We start from the raw sequence: 13,000 nt of genomic DNA on the forward strand, positions 1-13,000 counted from the left end.
GAGGACGCGCTATTGGACAATCCCAGATCGATCGGCTTCTTGTACGGACATGTTATGTTGTGCCAGGGAGGTCCTCTCACCTCCCTGGTTGTGCTCACATTGCAATGCTTGTGATGAGTCGGTCCACATCAACGTGTTGCCATTGCAGTGTGTTAGCGGAATAGGGTGCTCGGCCAACGCGGAATCAGAGGGCGGCGCGGCGCGGCGGCAGCGGGGCGAAGACGGGTAGCAGTTGAGTAGTAAACCGCATGCAGCTGACAGCGATTGTACCAGCCGTAGGGCACGACTGTCAACACATTTCACAAACTTTGCAGTAATAACCAATCGAGTCAAGTGAGTGCCTAACAAACCAGCGAATCGTGCAATCAGCCGAGCTGTTGATTCTCACAAAGACAAGAAAGCAATGGCAGATGACGAAAAGAGAGATCGACCCTTTCGGGTTGAGTATGCTAAAAGTAATCGTTCGTCATGCAAGGGATGTCGAAGTTCGATCTCCAAGGACAGTCTGAGACTGGCTAAAATGGTCCAGGTGAGTACTGTAATTACATAATCTGTGCCCACACTGCTTGTTGCGCCATCGGAACAACATCACTGTCGTTGAAAGTATATATGTGTATTCACACAGCGTCTGGTCAGGCTAGCTGTACACAAGTCGTGTCGCGACAGGTGCACAGGGACTCTGTGCGAAGCACGGCGTCTACGTCTGGTCGGGCTAGAGTAACACTTAGCAGCTGAGATCAGTGTGTTCAAATCTGACTAGCATCAGATTTATCATACATGTATTATATGAATTACTATCTTTTGCGTGATGATGACTGTCGGTCGACTTCCGTGCCCAGAGTTAATGTTCGGTACTTCTGAATTCATACACAGGTCTATGATCTCGATTCCAGTGAACCGAATTGCACCAATATCACAGGATATACCCAATTGCAATAGTGCTTATGTATTTCCATATCACTTACATGGACTTGAACCATAGGTTGGTTGCTGGGAAACATCAATATCGACATCGACTTTAATGTCGTCGCTCAAAACAAATTCAATCTTCGTGAGTGATCATGGCTTGTGCTGCTTGCACAATCTGAAACTGAAGCTAGCTGTCTAGTATTACATGTATGTGAACAGGACTCAAGGCGGGAGCAAAAAAACAATGTACAGTGATCGTGGCAAGTTGAAGAATTGATTGAGAAATGCATGTACAAATGTGTCCGTGTCTGTCTCTTTTTGTCTGTGTGTGATAATCACGCACATACAGACAGAAAAAGAGACATGCAGAGACAGACTGATTCTGTGGGATCTAGGAAAGTGCATTTCTCATATGAGTTGTGTGATGCGCCTTGAACAAGGCTAATACCAATAAAGAGGTCCGCAGCAAGTTATCGCTCTCAGATCAAGACATGGCTTCCCAATCGTGGTCTTTTTGCAACGTTGTTGTGATGGTTTGGGTGCGATCTGCCAGGAATGGAGCGGAACATTTGATTGTCATGATGTGGTGATTGGGTTGAGTCGTGACAAATTGGGACCTTGTCCGGGAAAATGAACAGACAAGCCGTTTTCTTTCGCATGTTCCATGCGGATTGTGGTGAGGACTCTCACGTCTGGTTGTACACGTGTGCTGTAAGTACGTAGTGTATAGCGTCGATGGTGTATAGGCTCATGTCGTATCGGGCCTATGTACCTTCTTGCATGTAGGTTCTGTTAGGCCTCATGCGTTTTGGTGAGGACTCTCACGTTTGGCTGTACACGTTTGTTTTTAGTATGTAGACAAGTGTATAGCGTCGATGACAGGCTTATGTATTGGGCCTGCATTGTTTGCATGTTGGTTTTGACAGGCCACATGCGTTTTGGTGAAGACTCTCACGTTTGGTTGTGCACGTTGTGTATAACATTTATGCTGCGTAGGCTTTGGCAGTCATTGACTGTGTTTGTAGTTTTCAGACTACATTTTGTGTGAAGGCCTAGTGCAGATTTTGGTGAGGATTCTCACGTTTTGGACGTTTGTCGTTTTTGCATGAAGGTCTTCTGTAGACCGATTTGGGTGAGGATTCTCACGTTCAGTTGTGTGCGTATATAGTGCATAGCGTGGGTATTGCGCATTGGGCTCGCACGTGTTTTGTAGTCGCAGACGGTCGGTCTAGCGCGTCGTGTGTAGGGCTAGTGCAGTTTTTGAGTGTGCGTATGCTGGATGTGTATGTGTGGGGGCTTGCGTACACATTGGCTACGGGTCACGCCGAATTTTCTGGAAGATTAGCCTCGGTTAAAGGCTTTGATATATTTTCCTTAGTTTGCACAATCGTGCTATGTGGTCGTTTGTAGTGAGTGTGTATACTCATTCTATGTCCTTAGATCACATGCTAATGTGATGCCGTGGTGTTCTGATTGTATGCCTGATTCGAAGGCTTAGGGATTTTGATGTTTTCTGCTTATCGTAGAAAATTTTTGCCTGTTCTGCGCGTGTGACTGGGTTCATGCATACATGTGTACTCATATGCAGTGCATTTCTTTTGTTAAGGCTTTGTAGTTTTGTGAGGATTTGTGACTTCTTGCAAGTTTTGATTTTGATATTCCCACAATGGCTGATGTCGTGCAGAGCTTTGTTGATGAACCCACTCAGGAAGGTTTTAATAACCTGAGGAAGGCAGAACTGGTGGAAGTTGCTCGAATTTTAGAAATCCCGATCAAAACATCGGATCGAAAAGCAGAGATCAAGGACACAATTTCGGAGTTTTTTACCAATACTGGTATTTGGCCTGCCTCTTTGTCAGAGGATGAAGCAGGGACAGATGATGGTGAAATTATTACACCTTTGGTAACCCCTGCAGAAAGTGAATTGAAGAAAATTGAGATCCAGCTTCGGATGAAGCAGCTGGAAGTCGAGGCAAAGAAAATAGAACTCGAAATCAAGTCAATCGATGCAAAATCGAATGAACCTTCTTCCAGCAGTTCAGCAAAGTCATCAAAATTTGATGCATTAAGGCAATCTCAGTTGGTGCCGAAATTTCGTGAAGACCGGGTAGAAGAGTTTTTCCAGCACTTTGAAAAAGTGGCTGTGAGTTTAGAATGGCCCAAGGAAGTGTGGCCGACATTGATACAGAGCTCGCTGGTAGGGAAGGCCCAAGAGGTCTATGCGTCTCTCACTATCCAAGAGTGTTCTGACTATGAGAATTTGAAGAGTTCCGTGTTAAGGGCGTACGAGTTGGTGCCGGAAGCCCACAGGCAACTGTTTCGGAATTATAGGAGAAGGGATGATCAGACATTCGTTGATTTTGTGCAACACAAGCAGACCCATTTTGAACACTGGTTAAGGTCGTCTGGTGTTGATGATTTCCACAAACTGAAAGAGTTGGTGTTGTTAGAGGAGGTGAAGAGGTGTGTTCAGCCAGATCAGCGGCAGTACCTGGAGGAAAGGGAAGTGAATGGTGCCAGGAGAGCTGCTGTCCTCCTTGATGAGTATGTGCTTACCCACAAGGGTACTTTCAAACTTTCTTCAAGCAAGAAAGGAGGCCAGGGTGTGCCAAGAAAAGGAGCTGTTGCTCCGAGCATTCCCAAGCCCGATCTTGATCAAAAGCCGAACAAGGCTTGCTTCTATTGCAAGAAGGATGGACATGTGATGTCAGCTTGCTGGAAGTTGAAGAAGAAGCGAGAAAAAGAGGGGATTAGCAACCCCAAAGCATTGCCAGATGCTTTTGCTATCACTCGCACAGAACATCTGCCATCGTTTGAACGGGTGGCAGAGAATTACAGACCTTTCATATCTTCAGGGTATGTTAGTTTGACGCCTGATAGTGAGCAGGTTCAGGTTCACATTTTGAGGGATACAGGAGCATCACAGAGTCTCCTGTGTGCAAAGACATTGCCATTTTCGGTTGAATCTTCTGTGGATTCAGAAGTGTTTGTGAGGGGAGTTGAAGGTGGGAGTGTCCGAGTGCCTCTTCATAATATCGAATTGAAGAGCGATCTTGTCAGTGGCTCAGTTGTAGTAGGTATTTTGCCTACATTGCCAGTCGAAGGTGTCACCTTATTGCTCGGCAATGATATCGCTGGAGAGAAGGTTTTGCCTCACTTTCTCCCAAGTAAGACACCCGTGGTTGACGAAGCCACAGAGAAATTGGTTCAGGATATGCCTGATGTGTTTCCCTCATGTGCTGTTACCAGGTCAATGGCTCGTGAACTGGAGAAAGAGGAGCAAGAGGATATCTTGGCTGATACTTTCTTCTCTAGACTTGAAGAGTCTAGCAGCAGTGATGATGCACATATGGACCATGGTCAAATGTCAGAGATTTCTCGTCAGAGTCTGGTTGAATTGCAGGGCAAAGACCCTGAAATAGTGCGTCTTGCACAGTCACTTGTACCTGATAGGAGGAAGAGGAGAAGACTCTGTCATGTCAACATGCTAAAGGAGTATGTTGAAAATGTAGAAGAGGCTAATGAAAAGCCTGTTGCTACGGTTGGAATCGGTTGTGAAGTGGATGGTGAAGACAGTGAGAGTGATGATGTGGAAATTCCGCAGTTGATGTTGAAGAATTCTGAGGTGTTAGCAAATCTATCTGACACATTATCTCATCTTCCAGGAGTAGAGAGAGCTCAGGTGATGGATGTAGTCCATGAGTATGAACACCTTTTCAGTGATGTACCAGGTCGTACTAGTGTGGTGGTGCATGATGTTGATGTGGGGGACTCCTCCCCTGTCAAGCAACACCCATATCGTGTGAATCCATTGAAAATGGATGTTCTGAGGAAGGAAGTTCAATACATGCTTGAACATGACCTTATTGAGCCCAGTAAGAGTGGATGGAGTTCTCCCTGTGTGTTGGTTCCAAAGCAGGATGGTTCTTTGCGTTTCTGTACGGATTACAGGTTGCTCAATTCGAAAACAAAGTCAGACTCGTACCCTTTGCCCCGCATCGATGATTGTATTGATCGCGTAGGGAATGCCAAATACGTCAGTAAGTTTGACCTTTTGAAGGGGTACTGGCAGGTTCCCCTCAGTGAAAGAGCGAAAGAACTGTCTGCATTCGTGACTCTTGACGGATTCTTCCAATACAAAGTGATGCCGTTCGGGATGAAGAACGCGCCCGCTACATTCCAGAGACTCATCAACACCGTCACGTCTGGCTTGGTGGGATGCGAGGCGTATCTCGACGACATCATAGTGTACAGCCATACATGGGAGGACCACCTTCTGAGAGTCAGAGCACTGTTTGACCGCTTGACCAGTGCCAACCTTACGGTGAACTTGAGGAAATGTGAGTTCGCCCGAGCAAAAGTCGTGTTCCTGGGTCACATTGTGGGACATGGTTCCGTCAAGCCTGTTGAAGCAAAGGTGGAGACGATCCTGAACTTTCCCCGCCCACAGAGTAAGCGAGAGCTGAGACGATTTCTGGGCATGACTGGCTATTATCGGAAGTTCTGCCATAATTTCACTGATGCTGCAACACCGCTCACCAACATGTTGCGGAAAGACTCGCAGTTCGACTGGTCAGATGACTGTCAAGTTGCTTTCAACCGGCTGAAGGCAATGCTAGCGAGTTCTCCGGTTCTTGCAGCGCCGAACTTCGACAAGCAGTTCATTCTTATGGTGGACGCGAGTGACACAGGAGGAGGAGGAGCCCTGATGCAGAAGGACGACAACGGAGTTGACCATCCCGTCGCGTACATGTCCAGAAAATTCAACAAACATCAGCGACGGTACTCCACTGTCGAGAAGGAGACGTTAGCGCTCGTCATGGCTCTTCGTCATTTTGACGTGTATCTGAACACTACAAAGTATCCAGTGCTGGTGTACACAGACCACAATCCGCTTGTGTTCCTGTCGCGAATGAGGAACAAAAATGGACGCCTAACCAGATGGGCGCTAGTGCTACAGGAGTACAACCTCGTGATACAGCACGTACGCGGAAAAGACAATGTCATTGCAGACGCTTTGTCCCGTGGATAAGATAGAAGTACGCATATTTCCACGGATAGGACAAAAGGACACAGATGTGCTTATTATCCATAGATAATAAGACTGGTAATGACTTGGAAACATGAACAATACGAGACAAAAGAAATGTGTTTCCATGCATTTGTAAGAAAATTATATTTCTCATGTTAAAAAAAAAGAGTGTTATTGATTGCTTTGAAATGATGACACAAACATTGTGTACACTACTTTAATTTATTCGTTTTGTTCTTGTCTGCAGGGAAAAAGACAGCATGTTTTCCAAATTGTCGTGATTTTTGCACCAAAACAGGGCAAAATCATTTCAAGTGATATAGCATGAGTTTTGCTATGTTTTATGCTTTATATGGTGAAGAAAGGGGTTTTCAGTAATACAGCATATTTTGATACAGGGTATAATGTAGACATTGTATTAATTGGAACTGCAAATTAAGTTGCATTGCTGTTTGCAAAAAGCACACACAAGCACACAAAAGCTGTTGTTGCATTTTTTTCAAATGCTTAATCTGCAAGAGTTGGAATTTGTGGCATCACAGAATTGACCAATTATACACATTTTCCATAGCATAGATATCGACTGAGTGAAATTATGACACTATGATATTCATAATGTTGTGAATGTGTAAGGTTCATGAGACCATACAGGGGTACAGACATAACCAGGTTATATTCATGTGATATCTTGTTTCAGAAACAGAGAGAGTATAACAGGTGTTCATAATTGCATTGTTTTGCTATACGCTAGTCACTGTACATGCATTTATTGTCTTGAGGAACAAAGCTTTACAGTATTTGAACAGAAGTGTCAAGAAATTAGAAATGTAGAGATGTTTGTCAGACCAAACAGTTGAGCTGAACGCGTTGTTATGTCAGTTTTCATCAAAGGTCAGATTGCTACAAGCTCACCATGTAAAAATGGTTACTAAGTATAGTGAATGGAAGATTACTTCTGTTATTGGTGACATAATACAACAACAAAACCGTATAAAGTTCAGTATTCAACCTGCATGATTGTCAGTGTATGCAGGTTAATCAGTGATATGTGTAGCGGTTTTTCTCAAGCATATGCACATCAAGCTAAGAGAGAAGTTTGATATGTCCATACTTATGGTATATTGTTTCATGATACAATTACAGTGTATTTTGTTCTGAACCAGCAGCATTTCTTAGATTTCGACTAGGTGTTGAAATGTTTGGCCATTTGATACTCATAAGCATTTCAGGAAAGCTTAAGAGAATACATGTTTCATGATTTATGACCAAGCAGAAAAAAAAAAAAAAAGAAGAAAAGAAAACAAGGAATGTTGTGGTTGTAAAGTTTTGCGCGTATACGCACATGCTTGTTCCGAGCAGGTAGTGGATCTATATTTAGACTTAGCCTACGCTCAAGAAAGGTTTTGATAAGGCTCATTAAGTCTGAGCTTGTTTATGTGAAGAATCCACTTTAGTGTATGAACACACAACTGTGCATTTTTATGTATCGTGTTTCGGAACATGTTTGTAACGACTGTTTGCAGTTTGACTGGAAAGTTCTTCCATAACTTCCCGTCTTAAGGGGGGAGATGTGATGCGCCTTGAACAAGGCTAATACCAATAAAGAGGTCCGCAGCAAGTTATCGCTCTCAGATCAAGACATGGCTTCCCAATCGTGGTCTTTTTGCAACGTTGTTGTGATGGTTTGGGTGCGATCTGCCAGGAATGGAGCGGAACATTTGATTGTCATGATGTGGTGATTGGGTTGAGTCGTGACAGTTGATTCAACTTGCCATGAGCAATTTTGCCTTTATGTTTATTTTTATTTATTTATTTTTTTTTTTGCCTGTGGTTACTTGAAAGAGTTGTCACATAATAGACCGCAAACTTCAGTTTCAGGTTGTGCAGGCAGCATAGGCCGCGATCGCTCACAAAAAGCAAACTTGTTGTTTCGAGCAATGATTTGAAAGTATAACTGTAGACGTTGATATTGACACTTCCCAATGACCAATTTGGTTCAAATGTTTACATGTATATGTGAGTGGTAGGAAATATGGTAATATGTATATCCTGAGACTTTGGTGCAATTTAGATCGTTTGAATTTGAGATATTTTCCTTGGATATGAGAGTACATGAATGCTCACCTTCATGTGGTATCCATTGGGTATATCAATACAGAGACTGCCCCAGTCATCTGATGGAAACCTTACTTTATTGAATGATATATTTGTAACTGAACTTGTTCTCCATCTTCCTGTATTTTCTCCCCTGCAAACCTAATCCTCAACAGCTGTCTATGACAAGATAGTCCGGAGACACAGGAATTGAATGCTGTCCCCAATTTTTGAAGAAGAAGGAGAAAGATGTATTTGACCTCATCCTATCTATAGCAAGTGACGAAGAATGTCAGTGTTGTGACCAAGATGTCCCTTTGGGATGTGGTGTATAATGTGTAATCCTTCAATGCAGTTTTACATTTTGACATTTATTTTTTAAAGTGGTCAATTCATCACTGAATAACCTTTTTTTTTTTTAAAGAAAAAAACCCCACCTTTATGATCTTCTGATGTCATTGATTATGACTGCATACTTCTTTATTTCTAAGTGCAGCTCCCTTATTTAGCCAAAAAGATATTTTTATTAAGATATTAAATATCCTTCTCTTACCATCCTGCTCCCAAACCCTGCCTTGACACTGTCATGAGATGTTGCATTCATTCAATGAATTATGACTGTCATGCAGCTAAGGAAATGATACTATATATTGGAAACCCAAGAAAAGACTTACTCAATTATCTCTTCTTTTTTTTTTTTTTTTTTGATTTTTGATTTTTTTTTTTTAATTTTCTTTTATTTCTTTGACTGATTACAAGTTGTTAGAATTAGATTCTACAAAATATCAGGAATTGCTGCATGAATGCTGATGATAAAAGGGAGAGGTCTTGTAGAGGTCATATTAGGGAAGTGTAGTGTTAGAATGTAGAGTGCTGTACATAGTTTTAATAGTCATTTATGGAAGTACATGGTCCCTCTGTTCTTGTAACATTTTCTCACCAATTTGTTTAGTGTTCTTCATTCACACTACCTGCCTCTCAGCTGGTGATACAGTATCACATTGTATGCAACCAGTGGATAGCAACTGAAGCAAGCGACCGTTCATATGCTGGGAGTGGCATCTGATATGGTAGCTTTAATGTGACAATCCACTTCAATCACCATCCAGTTGTGGATTGCCTTCTTCTATCAGATTTTCTGTCTTACCATATACCAAAAATATGAATTGAACGCAGACAATTACACATGCACAAATATGCCCTTTGGACTTGTGTGATCCCAGTGAGTTAGCAAACAGTATAAGATAACAAAAAAAAAAAAAATCATGACTGTATCAAAAAGAAAGGATAAGAGAGTGGTGCTGCAGGGGAAATTGAAGAACAGAAAACAAAGATGATGCTGCTCAAGAGGGAAAAAGACCACCATACATGAACTGAATTTCAAACCATGCTGAAATGGTTGCCAGCTCCAGTTGACATTGTTTTTATGCTGCACCTGTATGCCCTGCCCCAGTGAACGTGGTGAATATGGAACACACAGGCCAAAATGTCATATCAATAATAGATTTGTGACAAAAACCACAGCAAGGTCAGGCAATTTACAAAAAGTATCAATATGTGATTACTCCTAGTACTAATATACCACTTTGTGCTGCAAAGTTCATGGATATGTCTTTATATGAGGAGTCAGAACATAAATGAGTTCCCACCATCAGAAGCTGAAGTCATTGATGATTATGTTGAAATACTTGTTTTTTAAATACAGTCTCCAGTATTTGATGGGAAGATACCTAATTGGTTCCACTACAACTGTTTCTTCAAGAAAAATAAGCCAACAAGCCAGCATGACATTGGTAAATATGAATCTGTGTGTACAGTAGAATTGGTTGCCTGCTTGTGCTCATGAGATAGAGAAAATGGATATTTTGCATTTTGTTTTGTTTCTCATTTCAGCAATGTGCACATGAGCTTTACACGTACTGGTGTACAATGTATAACACTGCAGTGCTAAATGTCCAATAGTAAGTTCAATTATTGGAAAATGTGCCCCATTGATAAATTATTTTGAATACAAATAACATAGTAAAAATTGGCAGGTGAATGTAATTCTCAAGTATCACCATCAAGTATATATATATATATATATATATATTTTCTTTTTTTTCATTCCCAGTCAATCAAATATTTCCAGTGCATAGATATAGGTTAGTCAGATATCAACTGCAATGACTCTTTTGAAAATTAAATCAAAATGTATTTGTCCATTAGTTAATTCATTTTCATTAAACATCAGTAGGGGAAGTGTGGGAGAGTTGAGCCACTGGGAGAGTTGATCCAGGCCACCTCACATCTTCATAGTGACTGACAGCAGTCAGCTGCTGCCATTTCTTGTTCATGCCTATGATTAACTATATACCAGTGTATGAGGCAGCGACATTGGACGAAGCATGACAAAATAGTCAAAGAAAAACCATTTTTGGTCACCAAAAGTGAATGTCCACTTGTCAGATATGTGGTTTTCTCTCACACCTATGGTACAGGATAAGTGCGAATCAGTTTGATTAGCAGATAGTCTGTATATCATTTGTTTCTTTCAGCAAATTTCAACATGTTTGGTGTGGTCACTTTCATAGGTTTTGAGGGTTAGTTTAAATGGTGACTGTGGGGAGAGTTGTGCCAACGTGTCGCGGGAGAGTTGTGCCATGGCTAAACCCTGTATTCCAATGGCTCAGCCCTCAAGTGGCTCAACCCTCCCTTCAAGTGGCTCAATGAGTGTCATTTTTTGGTCAAAGAAACGGGTCTGCAATTGGATGAGGTGAGGAATATTGGAAAGGTATGTGGTGTTCTCGCCAGGGGTGACGCCCTACAGGCGGTTTCTTCTTCCTAACACCAACAGTTGACTTATTACGCAAATCCAATCAGAATGCATCTAGAAATCCTGATCATGTGATCGTAGAGGGTGGACCCCAACAACATCCACATTATCCATCCGATGACCCGTAAGTCAAACAGATGCCCCGCCCCCTCTGTTACCATTACACCATCTTTCCTTAGATAGGTTTCCATAGTCATTTTCTTTTATAAGCCTGAACTTCTTAATATGATATGTAGGGCCTATAGCATAGTGGCTCAACTCTCCCAACCCCGTGGCTCAACTCTCACCACATCAAGGGAGACTTGAGCCATTTTGCAAAATATTTTTGTTGAAGTGTCACCCCCAAGTTGTTTGTGCTAGGTGTCTTATTGGGCTATCATATTATGCCTGAATAGTTGTAGTATATACCAGCGAACGAATAATCCATAAATTGTGTATAGTTATTGAACAATATCACTAAATGTAAAAAGTGGCTCAACTCTCCCACACTTCCCCTATACATAATTCAAATTTTAAAATTGTTGCAAGATTTCTTCTGTTGTGCTCTTTCTTAAGTGTGCTTTCTCTTTAGTGTGCTTTCCCTTTAGTGAGCATTAGGGCTCAACAGAATACCTTGAAAACTTTGTTTTGGACAAAAGTATTATATCCTGAAAAGTAATTTTGTAGTCCTAAAGAACTGCAAAAAAAAAAAAAAAAAGAACACAAACGAACAAAAACCTAGAACAACATCACTTGCCATATTTTCTCCAAATTGACCCATGTTTTGATTAGCTGTACAAAATGATTTGCCTATGCATAGATGCATTTTGCAAGTAGAAGAAGTTTCAACCCAAATATCATATTTTGATTAATTACAGAGTATAAAGCATGTCAACAAATTGTTGTTTGTAACGGCATGTAGGAATCTCTGCATATCTCCTATAAAAAGTATAATCTGATTTGAATTCATGCTCCTTTGTAATTCTGCATTACCTACCTCTTTTGCAAAGGTATGCTTTTGAGTTTGGTTTATCTGTCTGATGTTACCATTTTTGCGAGAAAATTGTTTGACTGAGAAAATTTTCATCAGATTTTCAGAGAGCTTGGATTTGGACTTAGGGACAAGTTACCAGATTTGTTTTTTGTTTTTGTGTTTCCTTTTAGTAAATAATCTTCACTGTGATATGGTTACACTCATTACATTACATTCATGGCATTTCTGCCATGGCAACGGTCAGAGCTCTCCAGAATGCTACAGTTGATGTTTGGTGTTCTCTACAGGTGGGTTTGCTAGCTTGCGTTGGGACGACCAGCAGAGGATTAAGGACTCCATGGCCGGAAAGACGTCCAGCAAGCCGGCGAAGAGCGCAGACCCCGACGCCGAGACGGACAATGCCGAGATGGGCGATCCCGACCGGATCCTCGACAGGTTCTGTGTCGAGTATGCCAGGTCCGGTCGCAGCAAGTGTCGCATCTGCGGGAGTAATATTGCTGACGTGCGTCTCTTTACCCCTCAGTGATTCTTTTTCATACATGATTATGAAGTCTTGTGTTGTAGTGTACTGTGTCAAGATATCTCATACTGATATGTCAGTTGGTCTGTTCTCATTTGACTTAAAAAAAAAAAATAGGCATCTGTAAATAATTGCCAAAATGTGATGCTGCAACTAAAAATTGTCCAGACTCAGAATAGGTTGTCTTTGTGTTTATATGGCATCTTTCACTTTTATTTCAAAATCTAATTGATAGAAATAGTATAATTTTGTATTAAAAAAAAGACTAAAAATGATGAATTAAATATCTGTTTATTTGTTTTTTTGTTGTTTGTGTTTTACAGAGAGAGATGAGAATTGCTTTCATGGAGGAGCAGGAGGAGGAGTCCTATGGACCAGTCGCCCGCTGGCATCATGTGGACTGCTTCATCGACTCAATGGGTGATGAGGATGTCCTCCCTGGCTGGCCTCCCAGCGGCACTGCCAAGATGCTCTCCGGGTTCAAGAACCTCACTGCCACAGACAAGAAGACCCTTCAGTCAAAGTTTGGGTGAGAAACACTATCAAAGTGGCAGCGTTTCCACACACGAGAGAAAAATTCATGCTTGGCCATTTTCAGAGTGTCTGTCGATAGAAAAAAGATTATGTGTGTTATGTGTTATTATTTTCAAGATTTTT

General features: G+C 41.6%; 1 protein-coding gene across 1 annotated transcript in view; it reads left to right on the forward strand.

Moving 5' to 3' along the window:
* The first annotated feature begins 289 nt into the window (after nt 1–289).
* LOC140235436 (poly [ADP-ribose] polymerase 1-like) overlaps nt 290–13,000 on the forward strand; it is a 73,171-nt gene continuing 60,460 nt past the window's right edge. The window contains exons 1-4 of the mRNA XM_072315465.1: nt 290–529; nt 9,741–9,828; nt 12,111–12,325; nt 12,667–12,872. Of these exons, the coding sequence (XP_072171566.1) occupies nt 404–529; nt 9,741–9,828; nt 12,111–12,325; nt 12,667–12,872 (635 nt within the window). The 5' untranslated portion in view covers nt 290–403. The remainder of the gene's footprint in view (nt 530–9,740; nt 9,829–12,110; nt 12,326–12,666; nt 12,873–13,000) is intronic.

Source organism: Diadema setosum, chromosome 1 (assembly GCF_964275005.1).
Source record: "Diadema setosum chromosome 1, eeDiaSeto1, whole genome shotgun sequence".
Lineage (NCBI taxonomy): Eukaryota > Metazoa > Echinodermata > Echinoidea > Diadematoida > Diadematidae > Diadema > Diadema setosum.